This window comes from Thalassophryne amazonica, chromosome 18 (assembly GCF_902500255.1).
Source record: "Thalassophryne amazonica chromosome 18, fThaAma1.1, whole genome shotgun sequence".
NCBI lineage: Eukaryota > Metazoa > Chordata > Actinopteri > Batrachoidiformes > Batrachoididae > Thalassophryne > Thalassophryne amazonica.
In genome coordinates, this window is record NC_047120.1 from 24,391,081 (window position 1) to 24,404,419 (window position 13,339).

General features: G+C 38.1%; 1 protein-coding gene across 1 annotated transcript in view; it reads right to left on the reverse strand.

Moving 5' to 3' along the window:
- Window positions 1–1,863: 1,863 nt before the first annotated feature.
- LOC117530553 (calcium-activated potassium channel subunit alpha-1-like) overlaps window positions 1,864–13,339 on the reverse strand; it is a 34,588-nt gene continuing 23,112 nt past the window's right edge. The window contains exon 2 of the mRNA XM_034193447.1: window positions 1,864–2,052. Coding sequence (XP_034049338.1) covers window positions 1,864–2,052 — 189 coding nt within the window. The remainder of the gene's footprint in view (window positions 2,053–13,339) is intronic.

Sequence of the window (13,339 nt, forward strand, 5' to 3'; positions counted from 1 at the left end):
TGGTCACACACTGAGCCAGAGAGAGGCACTGTACAGCGTTCTGTCAGGCGGCTGGAAGCAGGCGAGTGTTGAAGCCTTGGCGTGGGGGTACCACTGATGCTGTTTCATTTCATTAATCTTCATCACTATTCCTACATTGCTGCACTTTTTTAATCGACGGCTGATTCCTTTATTTAAAGGAATAGTGCCACTGTGTTTTTAAGATTTAAGTCATTTTTTCTTTGGCACCACTATAATTTTATTCCTGAACATTTGGATTCATAATATGATTTTGCCACTGTAATCAAAATTCATGCTGTTTGGGAAAAATTTAGAATTTCAACCCCCTGAGGGGGAGAAATTCAAGGGATCAGATGCTATGACCAGCATTTGGTAGATATGAAAGTAATTTACAAGAAATCGTATGGATGTTAACTTAAGATGGCTCAGAGATCATCTCAAAACCTCATGCATGCGCACATGTGCTTCCTCCTGTAGTTAGTCTGCATGACGGCAATGAAGGAAAAGGCAATATTCACTATGGAATTTCTCCACACAAATATGTACTCTTCATTACAATGAGCTGTAATTTTACAATATGTTACAAAAATATGAGTAAACCTATAATATAATGAAGTTTTTTCAATTTCAAATTTGAAAGGCCGTATAGCTTTAATGGTTTTATTGTGACTTTATTGTCTCTGTCTGAGAAAGTCACAGACATTTGTTCCTGTGTTTATCATAATCACAGGTGACAGTGACACAACAAAACTCATTTCAAACTCATGTAGCAATATATTCAAGCAATATGTAACCTCAAACATTTATTTCCATTGTGCTTGTCATTATAAGATGATTTCCTGTAACAAGTCCAGACATGTTTATGGTTTGTTGCATAAGCAAAACAATCTTGCCTTTTGTGTTGATCTGATTAAAAGGTTTATTCAGGTTATTCTGATTATCTGCCCTTTTAATTTGGAGATTTACAAGATGATGAGATTAGTAGTTTTTGTGTTATTAACTTCAGGTACTAGCTTTCATTGGAATTTTGGGCAAAACTATATATTTTTGAAAAGTGGATACAATAGCCAATCAGAAAATGGATGATTCCATTTTTCCAGAAGCCAATACAGTGACCATCTTGGATTTGCATAAATGACATCTTAAAAACTTGAGTTTCTCCAATATCTTGGCACCTAGATGACCTAGGACAGTGTTTCCCCAATCCTGGTCCTCAGGAACTTAAGTACTGCATATTTTCCAATTGTCCCTGAACTAATCAGAACTTAGGTGTGTTTTGTTGCTCTGTCAGCTTTTGATTAGCCAAACACACCTTCAGGGATAAAGGGAAAATGTACAGTACTTTGGTTCCAGTGGGCCGACTGGGAAACTGTGAACTAAGATGTTGAGTCCAGTGGCAAAATGCGCATTTTTAGGGCCAAATAATCCAGCAGTACTAAATGCCAAATTGCACATATTGGCAAAGTCACATGCAAATCCAAGATGGCTACCCATAAATGTGAATCAGCCAACATGTATATTTTTTTAAATAACATCATTGGCTTTCTTGGCCCTGGAAATGTGCATTTAGCCACTGAAATCAACATCCTGGCTAAGCTAGAAAACAAGATATTGAAAAAGTCCATTTTCCAAGAAGGCCGCCATGGTGGCATCTGCAAAAATGGAATTATCCATTTTCTAATTGGCTATTGAATGCATGTTCCAAAAGGATATTGTTTTACTAATCTGTACAAAATTCCAACAAAACTGCATAACAAACCTGACTATACATTGTACAGGGCACAAGCCTAAGCTGATGACAAAACCTGGGAAAAGATCATTTTGATCAGAATGCCTCACTGGTGCGTTCAGGTGCGTGGGTGCTCACGATCCTCCTGTGACGTGTCGCCCAAACATGCAAACACTCACCAGGACTCTGCCAGTTAGCGTCTGAGCAGATATCATGACCCCAGCCCAGTCTTTGACAGAGGTCATCCAGCCCACTTCATTGGCTGTTGTGTCATCCTTGTCGACACGCTTGATGCCGTCACCTGCAGTGATCCGATGGATCTCCTGGAGAACACAGACAGACACAATGAACGGAATAAAACATGATCCATTCTGTAGGCGTCCGTAAGAATGATAACACTGACAGAGAAAAAAAAAGAAGTTAGATTCTGTAAGAACCGTCACCAATAGTGCCGGTACTCAAAAACCAATGGACTGATTTTCAAGGAAGAATGCATCCCATGTAGAAACTGATCTGAATCTGGGGAATTATCCAAGAAGGTTTTTTTTTGTTTTGTTTTGTTTGTTTTTTTTTAAGCATTTTTCACATTTACAAAAAGCAGCACTTAAATTTGGTAATGGTTGTTTTGAACCATCAAAATCAAAAATGTCCAATCAGTGAATCCTCATGATATGCCTTATACATTTTATGATGTACTAGTATGCACTGTTTTTTTAAATAATATTTTATTTCACTGCAAAAAACTGATATCGAAGAAAGTAAAAAAGACTTGTTTAATGAAAATTGGACTTATTTTTTGTCAAAATAGAAAAATAATCTTGTCGAGCATTTTTTACATGAGAAAAAATGTTTTTTGAAAATATTTGATCGGTTTGAGAATTCTAACCAAGCAAATTTTTCTTACCCTACTGGCAGATTGTTTTGTATTAAGCAAAATAAATAAATAAATAAAAAATAAAAATTTGGCTAAATTTAAGATTATTTGGCTTATTTTGAGAGGGGCAGTTTTTGCAGTGTTATAGAGCACTTTAACACCAACAGAGCTTCACAACGACCCCCCCCCCAAAAAAAATATACACACAAAAACACACCATCACTAGTTAATAAAAAGTAAATAATTAATAAAACATATTTTAAAAACTGCTTTATCGTGTAAACTACAGGGGCTGGACTGGTTTGCTCATGACATTTTACAGGGCACATGTATAGGCTTTTCCAAAACCTGGGAAGAATGACAAAAAAGGGTCTACTAGCCTACTTAAGTCTACACAGCTGAGGCCACAAGTTTAAAATGCACCTTGGCCAAAACCTTTCAAAGTCAACTTTCCCCAACTGCCCATTTTTTGTGTTACCAACAATTTCACACAGTCAGGTCAATAAGTATTTGAACAGTGAGAAAATTGGTAGTTTCATCACTATATGCTACAATTTAGTTTAAATGAAATAGTCAAGATGTGTTTACAGTGTAGACTTTTAGTTTTAATTCAAGGGCATTCACAAAAATATTAATATTTAGGAATTACAGCTATTTTTATACATAGTCCCTCAGTTTTCACACATCATGAAATAGGGGGTGCCACAAGGATCTGTGCTCAACCCATTGTTATTCTCACTCTGTACAGTCCCTTTGGGTTACATTATTCAGTGTGAGGATTACATTCGCCATTTTGCTGAAGACAGTTTTAGATGTGAGCACAGGTGAGGTCTCATGTTGCAAAACTGGAGGTTTCTTGGGTTGCTGTTAAAAACTGAATGTCACCACTTTTTTCTGAGTTCTGAGAACACTGAAATTAGAGTCATTGGACCTCCTCAATAAAGTCAGGTACATAAGTATTTAGAAGGTGACACTAGTTACAGCTGTGGCTGGAGAACCGGTTTAGGACAACTTTTGTCTGTTGCATGAACAGGTGTGCAGTTTCATGCCATCTGCTGGGCCAGGCGTGATTCACCCAGCAGGAAATGGAGACAGGATGCACAGGCTCGCCAAACATCCTCGTCTGCTTCCACTGTAACCGCGCCACACGTCGCTCTCTCGAAGGCCGTGCCCACCTGCACACACTGTTGGTTTTCTGCATTCTTCCGATGCAGAATGGCCTCGTGCTCCTCAGACAGGGCAGCAAGATTCAAATTCTTTCTGGCATGGTGTGATGCAGCTACGTGCTGTGCTTCCACTCCACAATAAATCTTTGGGGAGCTGGAGGGAGCACAGGGTGAACAAATTAATATGGTCTACAGCACACAGCGCAACGACACGCCACGGCAACAACAAGGCCGTCTGTCCGTCAGCACTCAGACTTTGGAAGGCAGCAAAATACAAGAAAGGTAAATTAATAAAGAGCATCACCGTCCAGTTTGATGAAGAACTTTAACATATACAATTAGGAGCATGTTGATTTAGTGGGAACCATTTTAACAGAACATACAGCTCAACGAAAGTAGAAAATTATTCACATTAAAGTACACTTAAAGTACCAAAATTAAAAACACTCAATTTGCACAATGGTTGACTTCAGAATAATATTCATTATATTGTTTATTATATTGTAATTATTGATGTATGCATTAATCACTTTAATGTTGCAATTTACGTAAAATTACTAATACTACACTGTAGGAATATTTTGCACATGCTGTATGTAAAAGGTTGTCTAAAAGTACTCATCACACAAAATAATACATTTCAGAATAATATTTATTATATTATTGGATTAGAATTATTGATGCAGTCAGTGTTGCAGTATAAGTACTAATACGACACCACAGTGTGTCAAATGGTTGCTGTGGTGTGCCTAGTGTGTGGATGTGCCCTCATCGGTGGCCAGTAGTGTTATTGCAGTAGTGCGAAGGTGTCTCCTTGCCAGTACATACAGTTTATTTACTTAAATGCTAAATGGACATTTATATAGAGAATTTGATTAAATTTGTTTTTGCGTCCAGCAGCTTCCTAATAAATCAAGCAGACGGATGATAAATGGGGCCGGTGAGTTTGCATCGGAAATAATGAGCACACACAGACCGTCACATTTCCTTAATAGTGCAGCAGATAACTGAAACAATCCTTCACTTGGTGATACAAGTATCAGATTTGGCATGAATGTTCTTCATAAATCAGTGTTGGAGAAAAAAGTGCTGGTGACTTAAAAATCCAATATCACAGCCAGGTAAGGGTCAATGAAGAATTACACAGGGGTCAAAATTTTAAAATGCTCCAATCATACTGAAAAGTATAACATTATTTGTTTGATCATAAATATTCCAAAAAGGTATAGTTTGGGCGATCTGTGACTGAATATTATGGAGTTATGGGGTAAAAACAGCAAGAATGGTGACAAAGGACAATTTCAGTTTTTAAAGGGGTCAAAAGTTAAAGTTGCTGCAATTTTTGTAAAATGTGATGCAAATTATTAAATTAATAAAAAGGAATAGTTTGCACCATGTGTCATGCTCAGTTGTCACGTTACATATGTCACATGTCATAGAATCCAATGGACGTCAACACTGTTTGACATTTACTTTGGAAACCAAACACTCAACACAGTCAATTCCATTTATTAGTTTTATTATTTATCCAACCAATAATTTGCACCAATTTTTATCAAAATTCGAGAAACTTTAACTTTTGACTCCTGTACCAACTGAAACTGACCTCACTCATCATTCTTGGTGTTTTTAACCCGTAACTACAGAACATTCAGTCACAGATAGTCCAAACTATACCTTTTTGGAATCTTTGTGAGCAGACACATAATGTGGTATAGCTTTCAATATGATTGGAGAATTTGAAAATTTTGACCCCTGTGTACAGTAGTGTTCAGAATAATAGTAGTGTTATGTGACTAAAAAGATTAATCCAGGTTTTGAGTATGTTTCTTATTGTTACATGGGAAACAAGGCACCAGTAGATTCAGTAGATTATCACAAATCCAACAAGACCAAGCATTCATGATATGCACACTCTTAAGACTATGAAATTGGGCTATTAGTAAAAAAAAAAAAAAAAAAAAGTAGAAAAGGGGGTGTTCACAATAATACTAGTGTGGCATTCAGTCAGTGAGTTCATCAATTTTGTGGAACAAACAGGTGTGACTCAGGTGTCCCCTATTTAAGGATGAAACCAGCACCTGTTGAACATGCTTTTCTCTTTGAAAGCCTGAGGAAAATGGGACCTTCAAGAGATTGTTCAGAAGAACAGCATAGTTTGATTAAAAGTTGATTGGAGAGGGGAAAACATACGCAGATGCAAACAATTATAGGCTGTTCATCTACAATGATCTCCAATGCTTTAAAATGGACAAAAAAAAAAAAAAAAAGACGCGTGGAAGAAAATGGAAAACAACCATCAAAATGGATAGAAGAATAACCAGAATGGCAAAGACTCACCCATTGATCAGCTCCAGGATGATCAAAGACAGTCTGGAGTTACCTGTAAGTGCTGTGACAGTTAGAAGACGCCTGTGTGAAGCTAATTTATTTGCAAGAATCCCCCGCAAAGTCCCTCTGTTAAATAAAAGACGTGCAGAAGAGGTTACAATTTGCCGAAGAACACACCAACTGGCCTAAAGAGAAATGGAGGAATATTTTGTGGACTGATGAGAGTAAAATTGTTCTTTTTGGGTCCAAGGGCCATAGACAGTTTGTGAGACGACCCCCAAACTCTGAATTCAAGCCACAGTTCACAGTGAAGACAGTGAAGCATGGTGGTGCAAGCATCATGATATGGGCATGTTTCTCCTACTATGGTGTTGGGCCTATATATCGCATACCAGGTATCATGGATCAGTTTGGATATGTCAAAATACTTGAAGAGGTCATGTTGCCTTACGCTGAAGAGGACATGCCCTTGAAATGGGTGTTTCAACAAGACAATGACCCCAAGCACACTAATAAACGAGCAAACAAAACAAAATTAATGCCTCACAGATGTGAAGAAATCATGAAAAACTGTGGTTATACAACTAAATACTAGTTTAGTGATTCACAGGATTGCTAACATAATAGTTTTGAGTTTGTAGCATCAACAGCAGATGCTACTATTATTGTGAACACCCCCTTTTCTACTTTTTTTTACTAATAGCCCAATTTCATAGCCTTAAGAGTGTGTATATCATGAATGCTTGGTCTTGTTGGATTTGTGAGAATCTACTGAATCTACTGGTACCTTGTTTCCCATGTAACAATAAGAAATATACTCAAAACCTGGATTAATCTTTTTAGTCACATAGCACTACTATTATTCTGAACACTACTGTAAATCTTCATTGACCCCAACCTGGCTGCCATATTGGATTTTCAAGTGGCCAGCACTTTTTCTCAAACACTGATTTATTAAGAACATTCATGCCAAATCTGATGCTTGTATCACCATGAAAATTCAGTAAGGTATGTCTTCTATAATATATTCCAGTTCTATGGTAGAACTATACTAGTGTGATGTGAAGGATTGTTTCAGTTATCTTCTGCACTATTAAGGAAATGTGACGGTCTGTGTGTGCTCATTATTTCCGATGCAAACTCACCGGCCGCATTTATCATCTGTCTGCTTGATTATTAGGAAGCTGCTGGATGCACAAACAAATTCAATCAAGCTCAGAGCCATTAGAGGGAGCTGAGGAGGCCACCGTGTTACACTTCCTACAGCGCGTCCAGAGCCCTGCAGCACTAACCTCATCACACCGCCACAACATGTCTACTTCACTTAGACACCAACGCCACAAACGACTTACAGGAACAGACACACACTGTGGACTGCATTTTCAAAAACACACACAAAACAGGTGTTTGTGAGACACTGCAAGACCAGGACGGAGACGCTGGCCAAAGCAGACATTTATGGTCATGATCATATGATTATGATCATTTTGAAACACTCTCATCTCCTCAGCTTTGAAACAGAGACGCTTTGTTAGTGCAGCAGATAAGTGAATATTTACTGAGGGATTCTTCAAATGGTGACGCAAGCACCAAGTTTGACACACACTCCTTAGACATTACTCATTTAAAATGCCGGGTACCCACGTGAACTTTCAATAGGCGGCCAAGAAGGGGTCAATTGAAGTATTACACAGGGGTCAAAATTTAAAAATGCTCTAATCATATTGAAAGGTATTCCATATTATTTGTCTGATCATAAAGATTCCAAAAAGGTATAGTTTGGACTATCTGTGAATGAATGTTCCGGAGTTATGGGGTAAAAACAGCAAGAACAGTGACAAAGGTCAATTTCAATTTGTACAGGGGTCAAAAGCTAAAGTTGCTCCAATTTTGGTAAAAAGTGATGCAAATTATTAGTTGGGTGAATACAGTTTTAAAAAGGAATAGTTTGCATCATGTATCATGCTTAGTTATCATGTTACAGGGTAGCATATGTCACATGTCATAGAATCCAATGGATGCTGATATTGCGTAACCTTTATTTTGCAATCCAAGCACGCGACACAGTCAAAACTATTCCATTTATTAATCCTGTTAGCTCAACCAGTAATTTGCACCACTTTTACCAAAATTCTAGCAACTTTAACTTCTGACCCCTGTACAAACTGAAATTGACCTTTCTCAGTGTTCTTGCTGTTTTTACCCCATAACTATAAACCATTCATTCACAGATAGTCCAAACTATACCTTTTTGGAATCTTTATGATCAGACAAATAATATGGAATACCTTTCAATATGATTGGACCATTTTTAAATTTTGACCCCTGTGTAATACTTCAAATGACCCCTTCTTGGACGCCTATTGAAAGTTCACGTGGGTACATTTTTAAAAGAGTAATGTTTAAGTAGTATGTGTGCCAAATTTGGTGCTTGCATCACCATTTGTAGCATTTTTTTTCAGTTATCCCCTGCACTGTGTGTCAAATCTCGCTCGAGTCCATTTAAGGAGCTGGACCAAGTTGTGGGTTAGAGACAGAAAAAGAAAAGAAGTTGGTGTTTAACTTGTCATTCACTGCTCAGGAATATGAAGGTGGGGACAGAACTGTTGTCTTCCTGTGTGGTGACCACTCAAGACCCAAGGTAGTTCCATGATTTGGTGGATGTGGTGCCACCACATGCGTCCTGACCTTGACAGTAATGTTACTGATACCCAACCTGTTACCAAAGCCATCTTGTCATAACCGGAGGTCACAGGTGGGCGTCCAAGTCTGACAACCATACAATCCCAATTCCAGTGAAGTTGGGATGTTGCGTAAAATGTAAATAAAAAACAGAATACAGTGATTTGCAAATCCTCTTCAACCTATATTCAATTGAATATACCACAAAGACAAGATATTTAATGTTCAAACTGATAAACTTTATTGTTTTTGTGAAAATATTTGGTCATTTTGAAAAGTTTAACAGTCAAAAATGTTTGTAAACCCTAAAATCAAACATTTTAGTCTGTTTGTTGTGTTTTTAGCAGAGTGGCTACCTGTCGCTTGCTGATGATGTCATCATTAAGTGCAAAATGTGATTGGCTGCTCGGCGCAAGGAGCATTGTGGGTAGTGTAGTTCAGGTTCACTTTGGACATTACAGTGACTCCTCCACTCGACACAAAAACAAAACAGACTACCGTAATTTTAACATTATTTTATTTTACTGCTTTGTGGCTGTAATTTAATCGCCAAGACTCGGTGGGGGAGAGGAGCTCTCATGGCGCAGCTGTGTGTACAGAGGGAGAGACTTTTCTTCATGTTTAGACACTGTTTTGGATTTTTAAAAAGGATGCTTTATGTGGATTATTTATTCAGATGAATCCCACTGAAACTAACAGGTAAGAATTTATATTTACAACGTGTATTTTACTCTGCCAATCAATGCATTAATGGATGTTTAAGCCGCAGGGTTCAAAGCAAGCGAAAAAAGTAGCAGCTTTTAGCTCGTAAATGACAGTGTATCTAATACCGACATAAACTGTGACTTCTAATACTGTGTTTTACTGCTTTTGAAAGATGATGACAGTGTTTGGGGTTTTACTTTTTTATTTATTCATTTTTCATGCATTCTTTGTGTTTGTGATCCTTGAATTTACCCAGCAGCCCTTGCGGCGCTTAAAGTGAAATTGGTTTATCAGAAGCGGACAGTGTAATCTGATGTGGCCGCATCCAAATCAATGCTAATAGGTATTGCTTATCTGTATTAAAGATACATTTTTTTAGCAGTTTATCTTCATAAAAGATAACTTTTCAGTTATCCGATTAATGGTTATCAAAGCTAACGTTTTGGTTAGCTGTGCCCACCACCGCCATAACGTCATTTTGCCCATGCAGTGCATTTCTATCAGCCTCAGTGCTGGGGACCCCAGTGGCTGGAGAAGGCCAAGAAGATGCCCACGTTTCACCTGGCTGTGGCAGATATGGCTTTTGAGAGGTGGGATGAACCGGCCGTCTGCCTGGTTGGTTACATTAATGGTGCAGCTTAGCTAAAATTTCCATAAAATTGTTCATTTTGTGATAAAAGCATGGAATTTGGCACACATATTCTAAATTAACTAATGTTTATTCTCAGATATGGAGCCATCCTGGAGCTGACTGCTAATGAGCTACAGGGTGTCAAAAGTTAAAGTTGCTCCAATTTTGGTAGGAAAAAAAAAATGCAAATTATTGGTTGAGTTAATAGTATTTTAAAAAGGAATAGTTTGCACCATCTGTCATGCTTAGTTATCATGTTACGGGGTGACACATCATACGTTATAGAATCCAATGGACGTTGACCTTGTTTGACCTTTACTTTGGAGACCAAACATTCAACGGTCAAAACTATTCCATTTATTAATCCTTTTATTTCAACCAATAATTTGCATCACTTTTTCCCAAAATTGAAGTAACTTTAACTTTTAACCCCTGTACAAACTGAAACTGACCTCTGTCACCATTTTTGCTGTCTTTACCCCATAACTTCAGAACATTCAGTCATAGATAGTCCAAACTATACCATCTTGGAATCGTTATGATCAGTCAAATAATGTGGTATAGTTTTCAACATGATTGGAGCATTTTTAAATTTTGACCCCTGTGTAATTCTTTATTGACCCCCTGTAGCTCATTAGAGGTCAGCTCCAGGATGGCTCCCGATCTAAGAATAAACATTAGTTAATTTAGAATGTGTGCACCAAACTCCATGCTTTTATCACAAAATGAACAATTGTTTTGCTGTACCGCCACACTAAATCCAGAACTGAAGGTGAGTTCTGTGGCGTAATGGATGTAGTAATGCATGACATCATCGAGTGCTCCCAGACCTGACTTGACAGATGTGTGGCCGTGGTTTGTGTTTTAGAACATAACCACAGTGAAAGAATCAAAAACATTTTATTTCTATGATTTACTGCTCTAGCGTCCTGTCCTGGGTGTACCCCGCCTCGTGCTCTATGACTGCTGGGATAGGCTCCAGCCCCCCGCGACCCTTAATTGGACTAAACGGTAGAAGATGGATGGATTTACTGCTTTTTTCTCCGGTTGGGACAACTAATAAAAATCATTAGTCGACTAGTTGGGTACCATTACTCATTGTCTAGTCAGCGACTAAATTTGATATTGAATGAATTAAGCCAATTTTGAATCTTCATGGTGAAACTCAAATGTGACATTTATTTTAACAAATATGGATACAAAATCACAAACACAAAAAAACATGAGCATAAAAACAATACCTGCATTCACTTTCTAGGCACAGATGACCTGTTTGAGTGGACTAAGCTCAAGCCAATACCTGCCAAGGTTCACGCACTTTCTTCATTGAGTGCAGGGAGTGATGGCAGCTCCAACAGGTCTATTCTTTTAGGGGTTAAATGGGTTAACAAATGGCTTTCGACTCGTCGACTAATAAAAAAATAATTGACTACTGGGATGTTAGCTAGATATAGTCGACTATTACAACTTGTCGTCCCACGTCTACATTGTTATCACCAATACCACCCCCATGTTCACAGGGCATAGAGTGAATTTATGGCAGGCAGTAAAATCTGGAGACAACCATAAAAAAACAACTGCTCTAAAGTACGAATTCAGTTCCCAAAAGGAAATACAGCCAACACAAACCGCAAATGCTCTTTGTGGAATAGTGCCTAATGCTGTGAGAAATCACATTAGACGGATCAATATTGGATTCACTATCATAATTATGTCCAATCAGTTGGCGCGTTTGTTTTGACTTAAGATACTGTTAATTAAATGCAACACTTGCTGTTCAAGTTGGTGCCCTTCACGCGGCTCTAAGGCTTTTACTGTGAAACAAGAGCAGGATGTGTTTGGTTAATGTAACTTGAAACAACATTGTAAATTAGAACAGAGTGCAAGAAAGTGAGTGACAACAGTATTTCTGTTACAGCAGGGTGAATGTCTTCTACGACTTTATCAACACAATGGGAAACATGCAGGAAGAGCTGAGTTTGTGGTGAAGGCAAACAACAAATGAAGATCCGATCTTATCTGAAAACAAACGGGCACAAACAAGCCGTTCCCATCTTGACCACATTAAAAGAAAAAAAGATGCTACTCACAGCACACACCCTCCACCCCCACCCCCGCAAAGGAGCAGCAACAGGAGCAATGTAATGGTTGAACAATTTCCCAGTTTTAATTTACATTTAGTCTGACTGGTTTGAATCATTTTTCTGCCATGAGAAGTCACACTTATGCAAGACTATTGTACATAAACGGAGCTTCCCCCCTCAGCCACTCCTCTTCAAACCTCCCTCTTCTGTACTGAGCAGAGTTGCCAGCTGTAGTCTGAATACATTCTTGGTCAGAGCCATTTTCAGCCTCTAAAAATGATTTTTGGATGATTTCTGGAAAGTTGTTGCTGTCTGAGATCTCAAAAAAAAAATAAATAAAAATCTGTGGTTACGTGAGGAGTAGTGAGTACTGGCACTGCTGTCTCTTTAGGAATCCCAGAGTGGCAAAAGGCTGCACAGGGCACTACTCACATGCACATTTAAAGGGACAGTTTTTAATCATAATATAACATCAAGTCAATTCACCTTTTGGTACATTAGTCTGGTCAGTAACAATGGGTAAAATAAGTATTTAACACCAACATTTTTCTCAATAAATATATTTCTAAAGGTGTTATTGAAATGAAATTTTCACCAGATGTTGACAACAACACAGGTTATCCACACATGCAAAGAATTCAGACCATAGATGTTCATAAATTAAGTTATGTGTAATCATGGGAAATGACAAAGGGAAAAAAGTATTGAACAGTTGAAGAAGGGGGGGGGGGTGCAAAAAGGCATGGAAAGTCAAGACACCAGCTGAAATATATCAGTAATTACAAAGCAATCCTGCTCTTTGTCAGTGCAAATTAATATCAGCTGGTTCAGTCCCAACAGATGGGCTATAAAAAAGGTGTCTCATTACCAAAGTGTCAAACAGGAAGCATCTCATGATGGGTAAAAAGCAAATAGCTCTCTAAAGATCTCCACAACCTTATTGTTGCAAAACATTCAGATGACACTAGTTACAGAAGGATTTATAAACTTCTGTATGTTCCAGTGAGCACTATTGGGGTCAAAATCTGGATGTGGAAAGAACATCATTTCACCATAAACCAGCCGTGACCAAGTGCTCCTCACAAGATTTCTGACAGAGGACTGAAAATAATTATTTGTTGGCCAAGAGGCAAGGAC